Source organism: Salmo trutta, chromosome 2 (assembly GCF_901001165.1).
Source record: "Salmo trutta chromosome 2, fSalTru1.1, whole genome shotgun sequence".
NCBI lineage: Eukaryota > Metazoa > Chordata > Actinopteri > Salmoniformes > Salmonidae > Salmo > Salmo trutta.
Window position 1 is genome coordinate 59,197,447 of NC_042958.1, and position 12,509 is coordinate 59,209,955.

The following is a 12,509-nucleotide window of genomic DNA, read 5'->3' on the forward strand; positions in this document are numbered from 1 at the left end:
TTTTATAGAGGTACCTCACGGTACGTTCAGTTAAAGTCAATAAAAGAAAGTAAACAAAAAAAAAGATCTAAGCAAAGCCAATTAAAATATGATAGAAGTTGATCTGCAAGGTTTCTTTTATTTGGAATGAAACTCTCTCAAACTAATGCAATGCTCAAAGCACATAAACAAATCCACAGGAAAACCACAGAAGAGTATGATGTGTCTGCAGCAGTAATGAAGATTAAAATGTCTGACGCTCACTCATGCAGAGTAAATGATTCCAGACACAAAACAGTCCCCAGCCTCCCTCACTGGTATCCCACTAGTGTGGTGTGTGTGTGTGTGTGTACACGTGCGCGTGTGCCTGCCCTCACCTGTTTGTGCGTGAGGATATTTCCACACACAGCGCCCCGTCCCAGCCACAGTAGGGGTCCCGGGCAAACACACAGTCGAAACAGGACGTGTAGCGCTGGCAGGAGGACAAGGGGACCTGGAGCACTGCAGAGTTGGAGCCCACATAGACACTTCCCTGTTGGACGAGAGCTCATGTTTCATGACTATTTGGTAACAATTGACTTATAACTGGCAGGCACAATGCTTTAAAACGTGTTATTAGCATGTATGAGCAACATATAGTACCTGTGTCTGGGAGATGACCATGCTGTCTACAGGCTGAGGGTTCTCAAAAAGCTGCAGCTCCTCTATGATGTGCGTTTGACCTCCGACCTCTACAGCCCTGTGCAGCCAGCCCTCATCTGCAGGGAAAAACACAGCCATATAATGTTCATCCAACGTTTATATAACATTCAAATAACATTCATATGATATAGCGTTGATATAACTCTCATATAAACATTCATGTAACGTTCATCCAAGACAAAAGATGTATTATGCATTACACGTCTAGCCAGACTCACCAGTTCCCAAGAAGAGCACGGTGTAGACGTGTCCGTCCAGAGCTGCCACCCGGTGTGCGGCCATCTTGACGTAATTGACACTTCTCTTGAATAGTAGGGGGCGCTCTCCTATGGGGTGGACCTGTGTAGACATCAGGGGGTGGCGCCTCGCAAAGGTCAACACGTTGTCTGGGAGGTCACGGGACGAGTTGATGCCCTGGGACCGGTGTATGTTTGTGATACACTGGAGGGAGGGAAGGCAGTGAGCGAGAGAGAGGCGGGAGAGGGAAAGAGAGAGCAGTCAATACAGATCAGAAGAGAGTGAGTGAGACAGAAATAGACAAGGGCTCACCTCAACAGCATTAAGGGGCTCCCTCTTCTACACCCGCATATTAAAGAACTAGTCAGGTGACAGCCAAGTCTAAGTACTGCTTTCACTTATTCAGTCTCTCCAGATGAAGGAAAGAAGACAAGGAAAGGAGGACACTGTGTAGATAGTATTGAGATTGATCCAAGGTGGTAAGAAACGTGGGAAAGGGGAGGAAGAGAGGGAGGAATAGGTGATTGAGGGGTATTCCTAGAGACTTACCGAGCCAGGTCTTGGTACCGGAACCTTCCCTCTATATTCCCTCCATTTGGAATCCTGCACCTCCATGTAAGGCCCCTCGAAGGCCCTCTGAATATCTGTGAAGGAGTACTGGCACACCGCAGACACCTTGATATTTTTCCTGAGAGAGAAAAAAATGCCCCAAGACACAGAAGAAAAGTCAGAGAATAATAATTCAACGTTATATAAAACATAGAAGCTTGTTCTTGGAAAGTAATTGCCACCGGCCTCCCAAAACGAATTTCAAACACATCAGTGATCCACTCACCGAGAGAGAAAATGTCAATAGACTTGGTAAGGTTTTAGTAGATAATTCACTTAAAGCTGTAGTGGGTGGGAAGCAGTGATGGAAGCAGTGATGTAAAGTCACACTCAAGTATGAGAATTGAGTATTTTTTCCACCACTGGTGGGAAGGAAAGTGGGGGTTTGGTTTTGGGTAACAGTAATCTTTTCCTTGTTCTCTCCTTCCCTTTGTCTTCAACAGGGATATGGGGAGTTGGGACCACGTCATTGACAGGGGTAAGCTCTTGTCTTACTGTATATCAGCACTAGGCGTATGCTTTATTCCTATTCAATGTGCAGTTGAGTCATGTATTCTCAACTGTGTTGGCATCAGTCTTACCTGGGACTACACGCTTGGGTAAAAGACTGACTGGATGACCGCATCTAAAATGATACCCGATTTCCTACAGTACCTTATTTCCATTAGAGACAAATAGTCTGGTCAAGGTAAGGTGTAATTTGGAACACACACTCTAAGCCACATGACATGGCTCTGTTGGGGAGTACCTAGGAAAGAAAGAGTAGCTCTGTCCTGTGTATGTGCTAGTAGATAGGAACCAGGTGAAATAACTGCCAAATGCTCCTAGCCTGCAGGTAGGATTAGCCTGTGTGAGTCACTGTAAAGCCTATTGTGTGTCCTCCTTAGCCCGCAGAACCAACCCAGGACTTCTTCTGGTGTCTGCCCAGAGTAATACAGTGTTGCCCAAGGGCTTACTCACGTTTACTCACTCAGGTCACACACATGGTGATGGGTGTAACTCACAAGAGAGAGAGAGACAGAGAGAGAGACAGAGAGAGAGAGAGAGAGAGAGAGACAGAGTAAGGGAGAGAGAGAGAATTCTATATTTGTCTGTTTTTACACCATCAGATTCTCAGAACCGTGGTGACCGTTTGATGCATATGCATACACACACACACACACACACACACACACACACACACACACACACACACACACACACACACACACACACACACACACACACACACACACACACACACACACACACACACACACACACAGCTGCCTGCTACTCAATCCTCGCCTGACAGAGTCATTGATATGCTCCTACTGCAGCCTGCAGCCCCAATGTCAGCCTCTCTCACTCCCCATCATTCACTATCAGCCTACAATCTCCCATCCGATAACCACAACAAACTACTAACTACTTACACTGTCAACAGACCACACATCTCTGCATACAAAGTGGTGAGTGCATGACTACACAACAGTATAAAGCCAGTTGACAATTATCCAGTAGCGGTATGGTAGACAACAAATCCCATTGCTCCATCCTCTTACCATTCCAGGCCAAAGATCCCGTAGAAGACGGTGCTGTGTACGTCTGGGCCCTCCAGTACGAAGACGCTACGCAGCACATTGAGGTGGAGCTCGTAGTCAGGAACGGAGCACACCAGTCTAGCCTTCAGGAAGGACGTCCACTTCCTCTGCAAGGTCCTCTGGCCGCCCCAGTCACCCTGGAAAAGGGAGAGATGGACAGGACATCAGTCACACACACAGATACACACTCATACAGTAACACACACACACACACACACACACACACACACACACACACACACACACACACACACACACACACACACACACACACACACACACACACACACACACACACGCACACACACACACACACACAGGTTTACTCATGATCATACGTACACATACCACAAACTCATCCACATACTGTATACACACACACACACAGAGGCAGACACACAGACCCACACGCACCCCCTGCACGCACACACACACTTACTCACAACCCCACCGCACACACTAGAAGCAGCACTGAGCACCATTGAATGAGAGTGTTCAGTTGAGGCTCACAGTGTGCCTACTTGAACACATTTACTCCAATTGCATTTCGGGCAGCAGCAGCAGCAGAGGAGGAGGCGCTCGGAGGAGAAGAAGCCTGAATAGAGTGATTTAGCACACCTCATTTAGAGCAGAGATTTCTCCCCTCTTTGTATGGCGGGGTTTTAATACACCCATCGCTCTTCATTTCTGTCTTTCATAGACCTCTATCATCTCTCTACCCAGCCTCAGTACTTTATCCGCCGCAAAACACTGTAGTCACAGTAAACAAAGTAACCAAAACAAACACAAAACAGCACACATTACTCATACATAAAAAGGGCTGATCCATCGAGAACAATAGCGTTGTTCTCAATGCAAAAAAAGAGAAGATTAAGCAGAGAAATACACCAGCACTGAAGGTTAATCTTCTCCCTAGTGAATTAGACCCCTGGTGAGAGTTGGCAACCAGCTCTGGGCAGAGAGACAAGATGGCCGCCATCCAAATCTAGGCACAAGCAGCCGGTATAGAAGACTAAAGATATTTGGGTTGTGATGATGTTGGTTGTGGTGATGTTGCTGACAGCCTGTCAGGTGAATTGTATTGCACACGCTCTGTGGCTAATCATCTTGTCACTTCATAATCTCTGTTAACAGACACAAGGACCCCAGCACAGCACCCTGAGAATATGCCTGTGTGAAAATAAATTGTGGAGGAAGTGGACCAGTGCCAAGTGGTGCATATCTTCATTCTAGCCCAGCAGTAGCACACCTGATCAACCTATTAACTAACCAAGCCCTTGGTTCAGGTGTGTTAGTGCTTGTCACTGGTCTAAAACAAGTGGTAGAAGCCATGTAGGGGCTATGGCTAAGAGCTATATAGGCTGATAGCCAATTAGGCCCGCCTCAAGCATGGATGCCACATCTGGCAACTGGATGGCTGTGCAATAGATTGCACACCGTAGATGTGGGTTGCCGATGAAAAGAAGGTTGGGGATTGGCTGAGAAGCAGACCGACCAGTGGCACGCCTCCAGTTGTCGCTGGCTAGCGACTAATGTGAATTCTGTGTCTGGGGATCTGTCGCCGCTGCAACTGTCATCATCATGGGTGACTGCCACTGTGCCGAGTCGCCCCCCGCCGCCCCGCCCCCCAGACTGACATCTGCATGGTCTGCTGTGGCCCAGTTATGGCTGGATCCATCACAATCTACCCCTCCACCACCACCACTACCACAAAGTGGGCACAGGCAGCAGACTTGACCCCATTCCCAGAAATCTGCATTTCTGAAAGAGGGGGACTGCAAGCATGAAGATTACAGTTACACCAGGCACAGCCAAAGAGAGAGGAGGTGGAGTGTTGAAACAACCGTTGTCTGTATCTCCAGGAGTGGTTCCTGGGCAAAGTGTCTGACACAGTGTCTGATCTCCAGTAAAATTAGGTAGGAGGGAGCGAGTGGGGGGGAGGGAGCGAGTGGGGGGAGGGAGGGAGCGAGTGGGGGGGAGGGAGGGAGCGAGTGGGGGGAGGGAGCGAGAGGAGAGAGAAAGTGGGGAGAGAAAGAGAGTCTACCATTGCAGCGGGGGTTGGGTGGGCTTCTACCCTGCCTGGCAACAGTGGCACACTGTGGAGTCCTTCAGAAAGCAGCCAAGATGTGAAAGGGAACAATAATCAACCTGAAGTTCACTCAGTGGGTGAGAGCACAACGTGAATGAAAAACACAGGCCACTCCAAGAGCAAGCTCGCTACTCCTCTCCTCAGAACTGAAAACAAGAAGTACAGTAAATGAATCCAATATAAGGTTGCCAACCCTCCAGGTTTGGCCTGGAGTTTTGGTGAAAAGGGAAGCTATTCCGGGAGAATGCTGGTAGAGGGCGAAATTGGAGGACGGGCTCATAGTGATGGCTGGTTTCCTTGTGTTTGATCTATTCATTCCATTCCAGCCATTGAGCTCGTCCTCTAGAGCAACCCCAAATTACATAACACGTTTCCCCCTCCAGGCCTACCTTGCAGACGCGGGCAACCCGTGCCACCCTGGTCTGGCTGGGGTAGGCCATCTGCTCCTGGCTCCTCTCCGTGAAAAAGAAGTAGATCTTGTCGTCGTCGCCCAGCAAGCTGTTGACACTCTCCTTCAGCAGCACCGAGCCCACAAAGTCTGCCTCTGCTCACACAATAACAACACACCATCATTCTGTGTATATTCTGTCCAACTTCGGACAAAGCACATACTATGGAGAGATTCATGTTATTGACAACCTGCTACCATGCCACCTACTTCTATAGAGATAATGTAGGCTGAAAGAAAGGATGACCACAGGGTATAAATTCAAGATCGCTAAAGTGAAGGAAGATCTTGTATTATGAAGGAATGGATATTAAATGGCCTATGTTTTCGACCAGTACTTCGTACCAGACCTGGTTTCAAATACTATTTACTGTATTTGAATTACTTTTAAATACATTTAGAAACAATTACACTACATGACCAAAAGTATGTGGACCCCTGCTTGTCGAACATCTCATTCCAAAATCATGGGCATTAATATGGAGTTGGTCCCCCCTTTGCTGGTATAACAGCCTCCACTCTTCTGGGAAGGCTTTCCACTAGATGTTGGAACATTGCTGCAGGGACTTGCTTCCATTCAGCCACAAGAGTATTGGTGAGGTCGGGTACTGATGTTGGGCGATTAGGCCTGGCTTGCAGTCGGCGTTCCAATTCATCCCAAAAGTGTTTGATGGGGTTGAGGTCAGGGCTCTGTGCAGGCCAGTCATGGACTTCCACACTAATCTCAACAAACTATTTCTGTATGGACCTCGTTTTGTGCACCGGGGCATTGTCATGCTGAAACAGGAAAGGGCCTTCCCCAAACTGTTGCCACAAAGTTGGAAGCACAGAATCGTCTAGAATGTCATTGTATCCTGTATCATTAAGATTTCCCTTCACTGGAACTAAGAGGCCTAGTCCGAAACATGAAAAACAGCCCCAGACCATTATTCCTCCTCTACCAAACTTTACAGTTGGCACTATGCATTCGGGCAGATAGCGTTCTCCTGGTATTCGCCAAACTCAGATTCGTTCGTCGTATTGCCAGATGGTGAAGCGTGATTCATCACTCCAGAGAACGTGTTTCCACTGCTCCAGAGTCCATTGGCGGCGATCTTTACACCACTCCAGCCGACGCTTGGCATTGCGCATGATGATCTTAGGCTTGTGTGCGGCTGCTCGGCCATGGAAACCCATTTCATGAAGCTCCCGATGAACAGTTCTTGGTTGTGAGTGTTTCAACCGAGGACAGACGATTTTTACGCGCTTCAACACTTGGCGGTTCCGTTCTGTGAGCTTGTGTGGCCTACTACTTTGCGGCTGAGCCGTTGTTGCTCCTAGATGTTTCCACTTCACAATAACAGCACTTACAGTTGACCGGGGCAGCTCTAGCTGGGCAGAAATTTGACACACTGACTTGTTGGAAAGGTGGCATCCGATGATGGTGCCATGTTGAAAGTCACTGAGCTCTTCAGTAAGGCCATTCTAGTGATGTGTTTGTGTATGGAGATTGCATGGCTGTGTGCTCTATTTTATACACCTGTCAGCAACGGGTGTGGCTGAAATAGCCGAATCCACTGATTTGAAGGGGTGTCCACATACTTTTGTATATATAGTGTATTTTGACAAAGTTTCTTTAATTATTTTCACAAGTAGTTGAATATTGCCATAATGTATTTGGAAATTGAAAAGTATTGGCATGTATTTACAACCATGTGTCTATTTGAAGTAGTTGTTTTTTTGGCTGTGTATTTGAAAATACCCTCAGGTCTGCTTAGTACCATATAGCTGTAGTATTATGAATCAAAATTACAGTTTTGGTATTGGTATTCCAAAATTGCATAACCGAAGGGATCGAGCCACAAAATGTGACCAATGCGTATAAGATAAGGGATGGGCCATAATCTGTCCTTACCCAGCAGCCACCTGGTCGGGGCCTCCTCTGTCCTCAGAGTGGGGAAGGGGAAGTTCCGACGAACGTCCGGAGAGCTGCGGAACTCATACTGGGACGCTGAGAACATCTCACCGTCTGACAGACCACAGACAGAGATATGGAGGGGTCAGAGAGAGAGAACAGGAGATCGAAGAGCGTCTCTCAGTTTCTTCTTACTGCTTGGTTAGGGCAAAATAGTGCACCCCAAGGAGTAGATAAAGGTTCTTACCCACGAGGAGGCTGGTGTAGCCCTTGGCTGGGTCGTAGGGACACCTGTCCCTGCCCTCCTCGAAGCCAGAGGAGAAACTGAAGCGCTCCACATCCTGATAGAGAGAAGAAGCAGAAGAGAAAGGGTCAATAACTATACCACGGGATATAAATCACACCACCACCATAACAAAACAGATAACACAGTATGCTAATGGCAGTACGTTGGCAGCCAGAATGTAAACAAGGAAGTTTCCAGTAACAGGAATAACAGCTCTTACTATGTAAGCACAGAGGGGCCTGAAGGCGTGCGTGCCACAGACGTACAGGTGAGTCTCATTGTACCTCTGTAGGAAGCGGATGTGATTGTAACACTCTGTCTGTAGGAGAGACAACGCAGGACAGTTATACACCTACATAGCATCAACCTAGTCCTGGAGACACAGGCTAAAACATTCACTTGACTCCTTCTGCATGAGGACTACATTATTACATTATAATAACAACAGCACATCATTGGTATACCATTTCATGAGGAGAGAGAGAGAGAAAGAGAGAGAAAGAGAGAGAGATACAGACACAGACACAGAGAGAGAGAGAGAGAGAGAGAGAGAGAGACACAGAAAGACAGATACAGAGAGAAAGAGAGAGAGATACAGACACAGAGCGAGACACAGAGAGAGAGAGAGAGAGACAGACACAGAGAGAGAGAGAGAGAGAGATACAGAGACAGACCAGACAGACAGACAGACAGACAGACAGGAGAGAGAGAGAGAGAGAGAGAGAGAGAGAGAGAGAGATACAGACAGACAGACAGACAGACAGACAGACAGACAGACAGACAGACAGACAGACAGACAGACAGGAGAGAGAGAGAGAGAGATACAGACAGACAGACAGACAGACAGACAGACAGACAGACAGACAGACAGACAGACAGACAGACAGACAGACAGACAGACAGACAGACAGACAGACAGAGTGTGTGTGTGTGTGTGTGTGTTGAGCGGTGTGAGCTACATGTAATGGGTTGTACCTGATTGTCTTTTCCTTTGTTGAGACACTGCTTCATCTGCTCGGCTGAAGCTTCCCAGTCAATCTGTAAGGGGGAGAAGAATGACCTCTCATGTCACCCAAATAGGTAGTGGGAGGATGGACAGTGTAACATGCCAACATTTAAATACCAGTGAATACTGCTCTTTAATATTCCAATGTATACTCCACTGTAATACTCCAGTGAATACTCCATTTTAATACTCCATTTTAATACTCCAGTTACTCCCATCAACTACACTGTGTTTTAATCTATTCTGTTGGCCCGTGAGTAAACTTGCCCCATGCATTTAATCCAATGCCCACACTGAAGAAAATGAACGTACAATAGGATTTACTGAATCTCCTTAAGGCTATTTTTAGCCTGTCCTGTTTAAAAGTTGTGAAAGAGAAAAAGATTTGTGAAAGAGGGTTAGTTTTGCAAATTGCAACATACCGGTCATGTGATATGATGTGCTGTATCAGCTAACCAGTTACAAATACAATACAACTTAATTGCCGATCTAAACGTTAGCAAATTAGCATCCCAGCACTCACCGTGAGGTTGCCAGGCGTGGAGATGTTGGTGCTGTCCAGGGCATAGAGAGCCCCCCTGGCCCCCACGTATAGCACACCATTGTCCTCCTCCAGTAGTAGTGTGCTGTAGTTCTGAGATGGGCTGCTGAAACGCTGGCAACCTAACAGGCCTGAAAACAAACACACAAACTTACTGAGTCTTTGGGGTCAATTTAACTGAACCTGCATTGTGGTGTTTGAACAGTTTGGTCAAATAAAGTCACAGAATGGTGTTGTTACTGGAAAAACCTATAATTACTATTACTACTGCCAAGTACTAGACCCACAAGTTGATGCTTCCACTTTCAGAATAAGAAAATATTCCCCAAATATTACTATGTTGGATCTGGTGGAATTCCAGTCTTAGGTATGCTGTAAGTCTTGCCTCATAGAATGAAACTGTCTGTACTTAAAGTTGTACTTAAAGTTATATAGTTGGAATATTGAACTATGCACATACTTCCTCTTTCCAATGGTCTTGGTGACATTATATCAGGCTGTGTTTTCTACCGATTCATCATTTTTTCCGGTAGCTTAACTATCTATCAGAAGTAAATGGGAAGTGCAACAGATTGACTGTGACAAGCGTGCATCCGTCCCCAGTAAATCAATATGTGGGACGTCATGCATAAAAGTTCTTATTACTGCAAGCAGCCTGGGACATACTCCCATCAATTCACCAAAGTAAAGGGGGGAGGAAGAGGAGAGGAGGAACAGAGGGGAAGGAGGAAGAGGAAAGGAAAACGAGGGGGAGGAGGGTCGAGGAAGGAGGAAGAGGAGGAGGAGAGGAGATTAAAGAGGAGGATGTGTGCTAAATTATTATACCCATCTACACCATGCTGACTCATATTCCTCAGTATATTTTCCATTATTCCTCCCTCCTTTTGTTCAACTCTCCCTCTCTCCATCTCACATTTATTCTCGTCATCTCTGTCCGCCTCTATCCCGTTCTTAATCTCTCTTTCTTTTTCTATCCCATACTCCTCACTTTTTTATCTTCAAACTCCATCAATGAATGTTCAGTACTGCTACTCACAACTAAAATAGTGTCTTATCTGCCTCACCACTAAATAAGATCACATCTTAAATATAGCAGCCTAGATGAAAACAATGACCTCTTTTTCACCACTTCGTAGAAACGGAGCAGCTTGCCCCCATTTCAGAGGTTCCAGACTACTGATAAAATATTTAGTTTGATCCGTTTCCATGAATTAAGGTCAAAACACAAAGGAATGAAAGAAATGTGTAACCTTGTGTTGTTTGTCTGCTGTATTTGTTCAAGGGATATGAAGCTCAGGCGCTGTACAATATGCAGGGATTGAGATAACCCTAATCAACCCTTCTTGTGCACCCCTTCCCCCAATGGCACACAGACACAAGCACATTGCCCTAATTGTGGCATTTGTACGCTTATATGATTTGACAGTACTGGGGCACATCTCCCTGAATGAATGCTGAATGCCCTCAAAATGCCCTCCCCCAATACCCCATTTCAAACACAACCATCACTTCTACTACCCTACGATATTAAGATTTACAACATAGAAACATGCAATGGTTGTGAGAAGATGCTATAAATCAAATTGCATGTTCAGCAAAATGAAGACTCATCGATCGATGCTCCCATGTGGTTAAAAAAGCATTCATGATATTACCCTGAAGAAGGCACTGTAATTCTGAAATATTGGTGGTTTACCCAATATTACTGGGAGCTTATATATATATATGATGTCGACGACAGACATGGTCGCCCTGTTTCCAGCTCCTATCCAATTTTGCATATTTGATTTGCTTGTGTATGTTATTTCTTACATTATTTGCTCAGAACGTTTCTTGCATTATCACCTACCATTATTACCTATTATTACCTATTACCTACAGTCGAAAATAACTTATGGATATTAGATCACTCATCAGCATTTCGACCAGAAATTAGATTTCACTTAATTGGATCCTTTCTTTTAACTCCCTGAGGCAATTCGCCGGAGAAAAGGAATAAGGAGCGGGCTCCTAGCATAGCTGCGGGAAGTAAGGGTGCTAGGGGTGCTGCGGCACCCCCTGATAAATCTAAATAAAAAAAATAAAAAAATTGACAACAGCAGCCCTAACCCAAAACATCTTCCCGCGGCCATGGCTCCTAGTCAGACTCAGAAGGTGCGAATACCATCCACCGCTTCCAAGTATATTACTTGCTAACGTTCAGTCCCTGGACAATAAAATAGACGAGCTCAGGGCGAGGATCTCTTTCCAGAGAGACATCAGGAACTGTAACATACTCTGTTTTACGGAGTTATGTCTCTCTCCGGATATACTGTCCCTGTCCATTCAGCCAGCCGGGTTTTCCATCCTTCGCACAGACAGGAAAAAATAATTATCCGGGGAAAAGAAAGGTGGAGGTGTACAGTATGTTTCATGATTAACTACTCGTGGTGTGATTGTGGTAACGCACAGGAACTCAAGTTCTACCGTTCTTCTGGAATATCACACCATCAAATGCCGACCGCATTACCTCCCAAGATATATCTGCCCCAAGCTGACACAGCACTCACGAACTAAACTTGACTATGTGCAAACTGGAAAGCGCATATCCTGAGGCCACATTTATTGTAGCTGTGGACTTTAATAAAGGAAATCTGAGGAAAATGCAACCAAAGCTCCTCGCTCATCCAGCACTCTTGACCATTGCTACTCCCCCTTCCGGGACGGCTACAGGCAGAAACTTAAACATGAAGCACCTATGTAAAGACTGTTCAACGTTGGTCTGACCAACTGGAATCTATGCTTCGAGATCATTTTGATCACGCGGACTAGGAAATGTTACGGGTTGCCTCCGAGAATAGTACTGACGTATATACTGACTCAGTGGCTGAGTTCATCAGGAAGTGCATAGAGGATGTTGTTACCACTGTGACGATTAGAACTGATCTAAACCAAAAAACATTGATGGATGGCAACATTCGCGCAAAACTGAAACCACCGCATTTAAACACGGCAAGGTAACTGGGAACATGGACGTGTACAAACAGACCATCTATGCCCTCCATAAGGCAATCAAAGAGGACAAATGACAGTACAGGGACAAAGTGGCCGCAAAACATATGTGGCAGGTACTCCAGAGAATCACAGATTATAAAG

The 12,509-nt window shown here is 45.9% G+C and overlaps 1 protein-coding gene across 4 annotated transcripts in view; it reads right to left on the reverse strand.

The window, feature by feature from the left end:
* The window catches only part of sema4gb (sema domain, immunoglobulin domain (Ig), transmembrane domain (TM) and short cytoplasmic domain, (semaphorin) 4Gb), a 30,067-nt gene that overhangs the window by 1,344 nt on the left and 16,214 nt on the right, over window positions 1-12,509 (reverse strand). For all 4 annotated transcript variants that reach the window (XM_029708537.1, XM_029708508.1, XM_029708528.1 and 1 more), the window contains exons 3-13: window positions 9,357-9,505; window positions 8,803-8,865; window positions 8,048-8,146; window positions 7,789-7,882; window positions 7,542-7,655; window positions 5,589-5,743; window positions 3,072-3,247; window positions 1,468-1,606; window positions 900-1,122; window positions 622-737; window positions 357-511 (exon numbers count right to left, since the gene is read on the reverse strand). In XM_029708537.1, coding sequence (XP_029564397.1) covers window positions 357-511; window positions 622-737; window positions 900-1,122; window positions 1,468-1,606; window positions 3,072-3,247; window positions 5,589-5,743; window positions 7,542-7,655; window positions 7,789-7,882; window positions 8,048-8,146; window positions 8,803-8,865; window positions 9,357-9,505 — 1,483 coding nt within the window. The remainder of the gene's footprint in view (window positions 1-356; window positions 512-621; window positions 738-899; window positions 1,123-1,467; window positions 1,607-3,071; window positions 3,248-5,588; window positions 5,744-7,541; window positions 7,656-7,788; window positions 7,883-8,047; window positions 8,147-8,802; window positions 8,866-9,356; window positions 9,506-12,509) is intronic.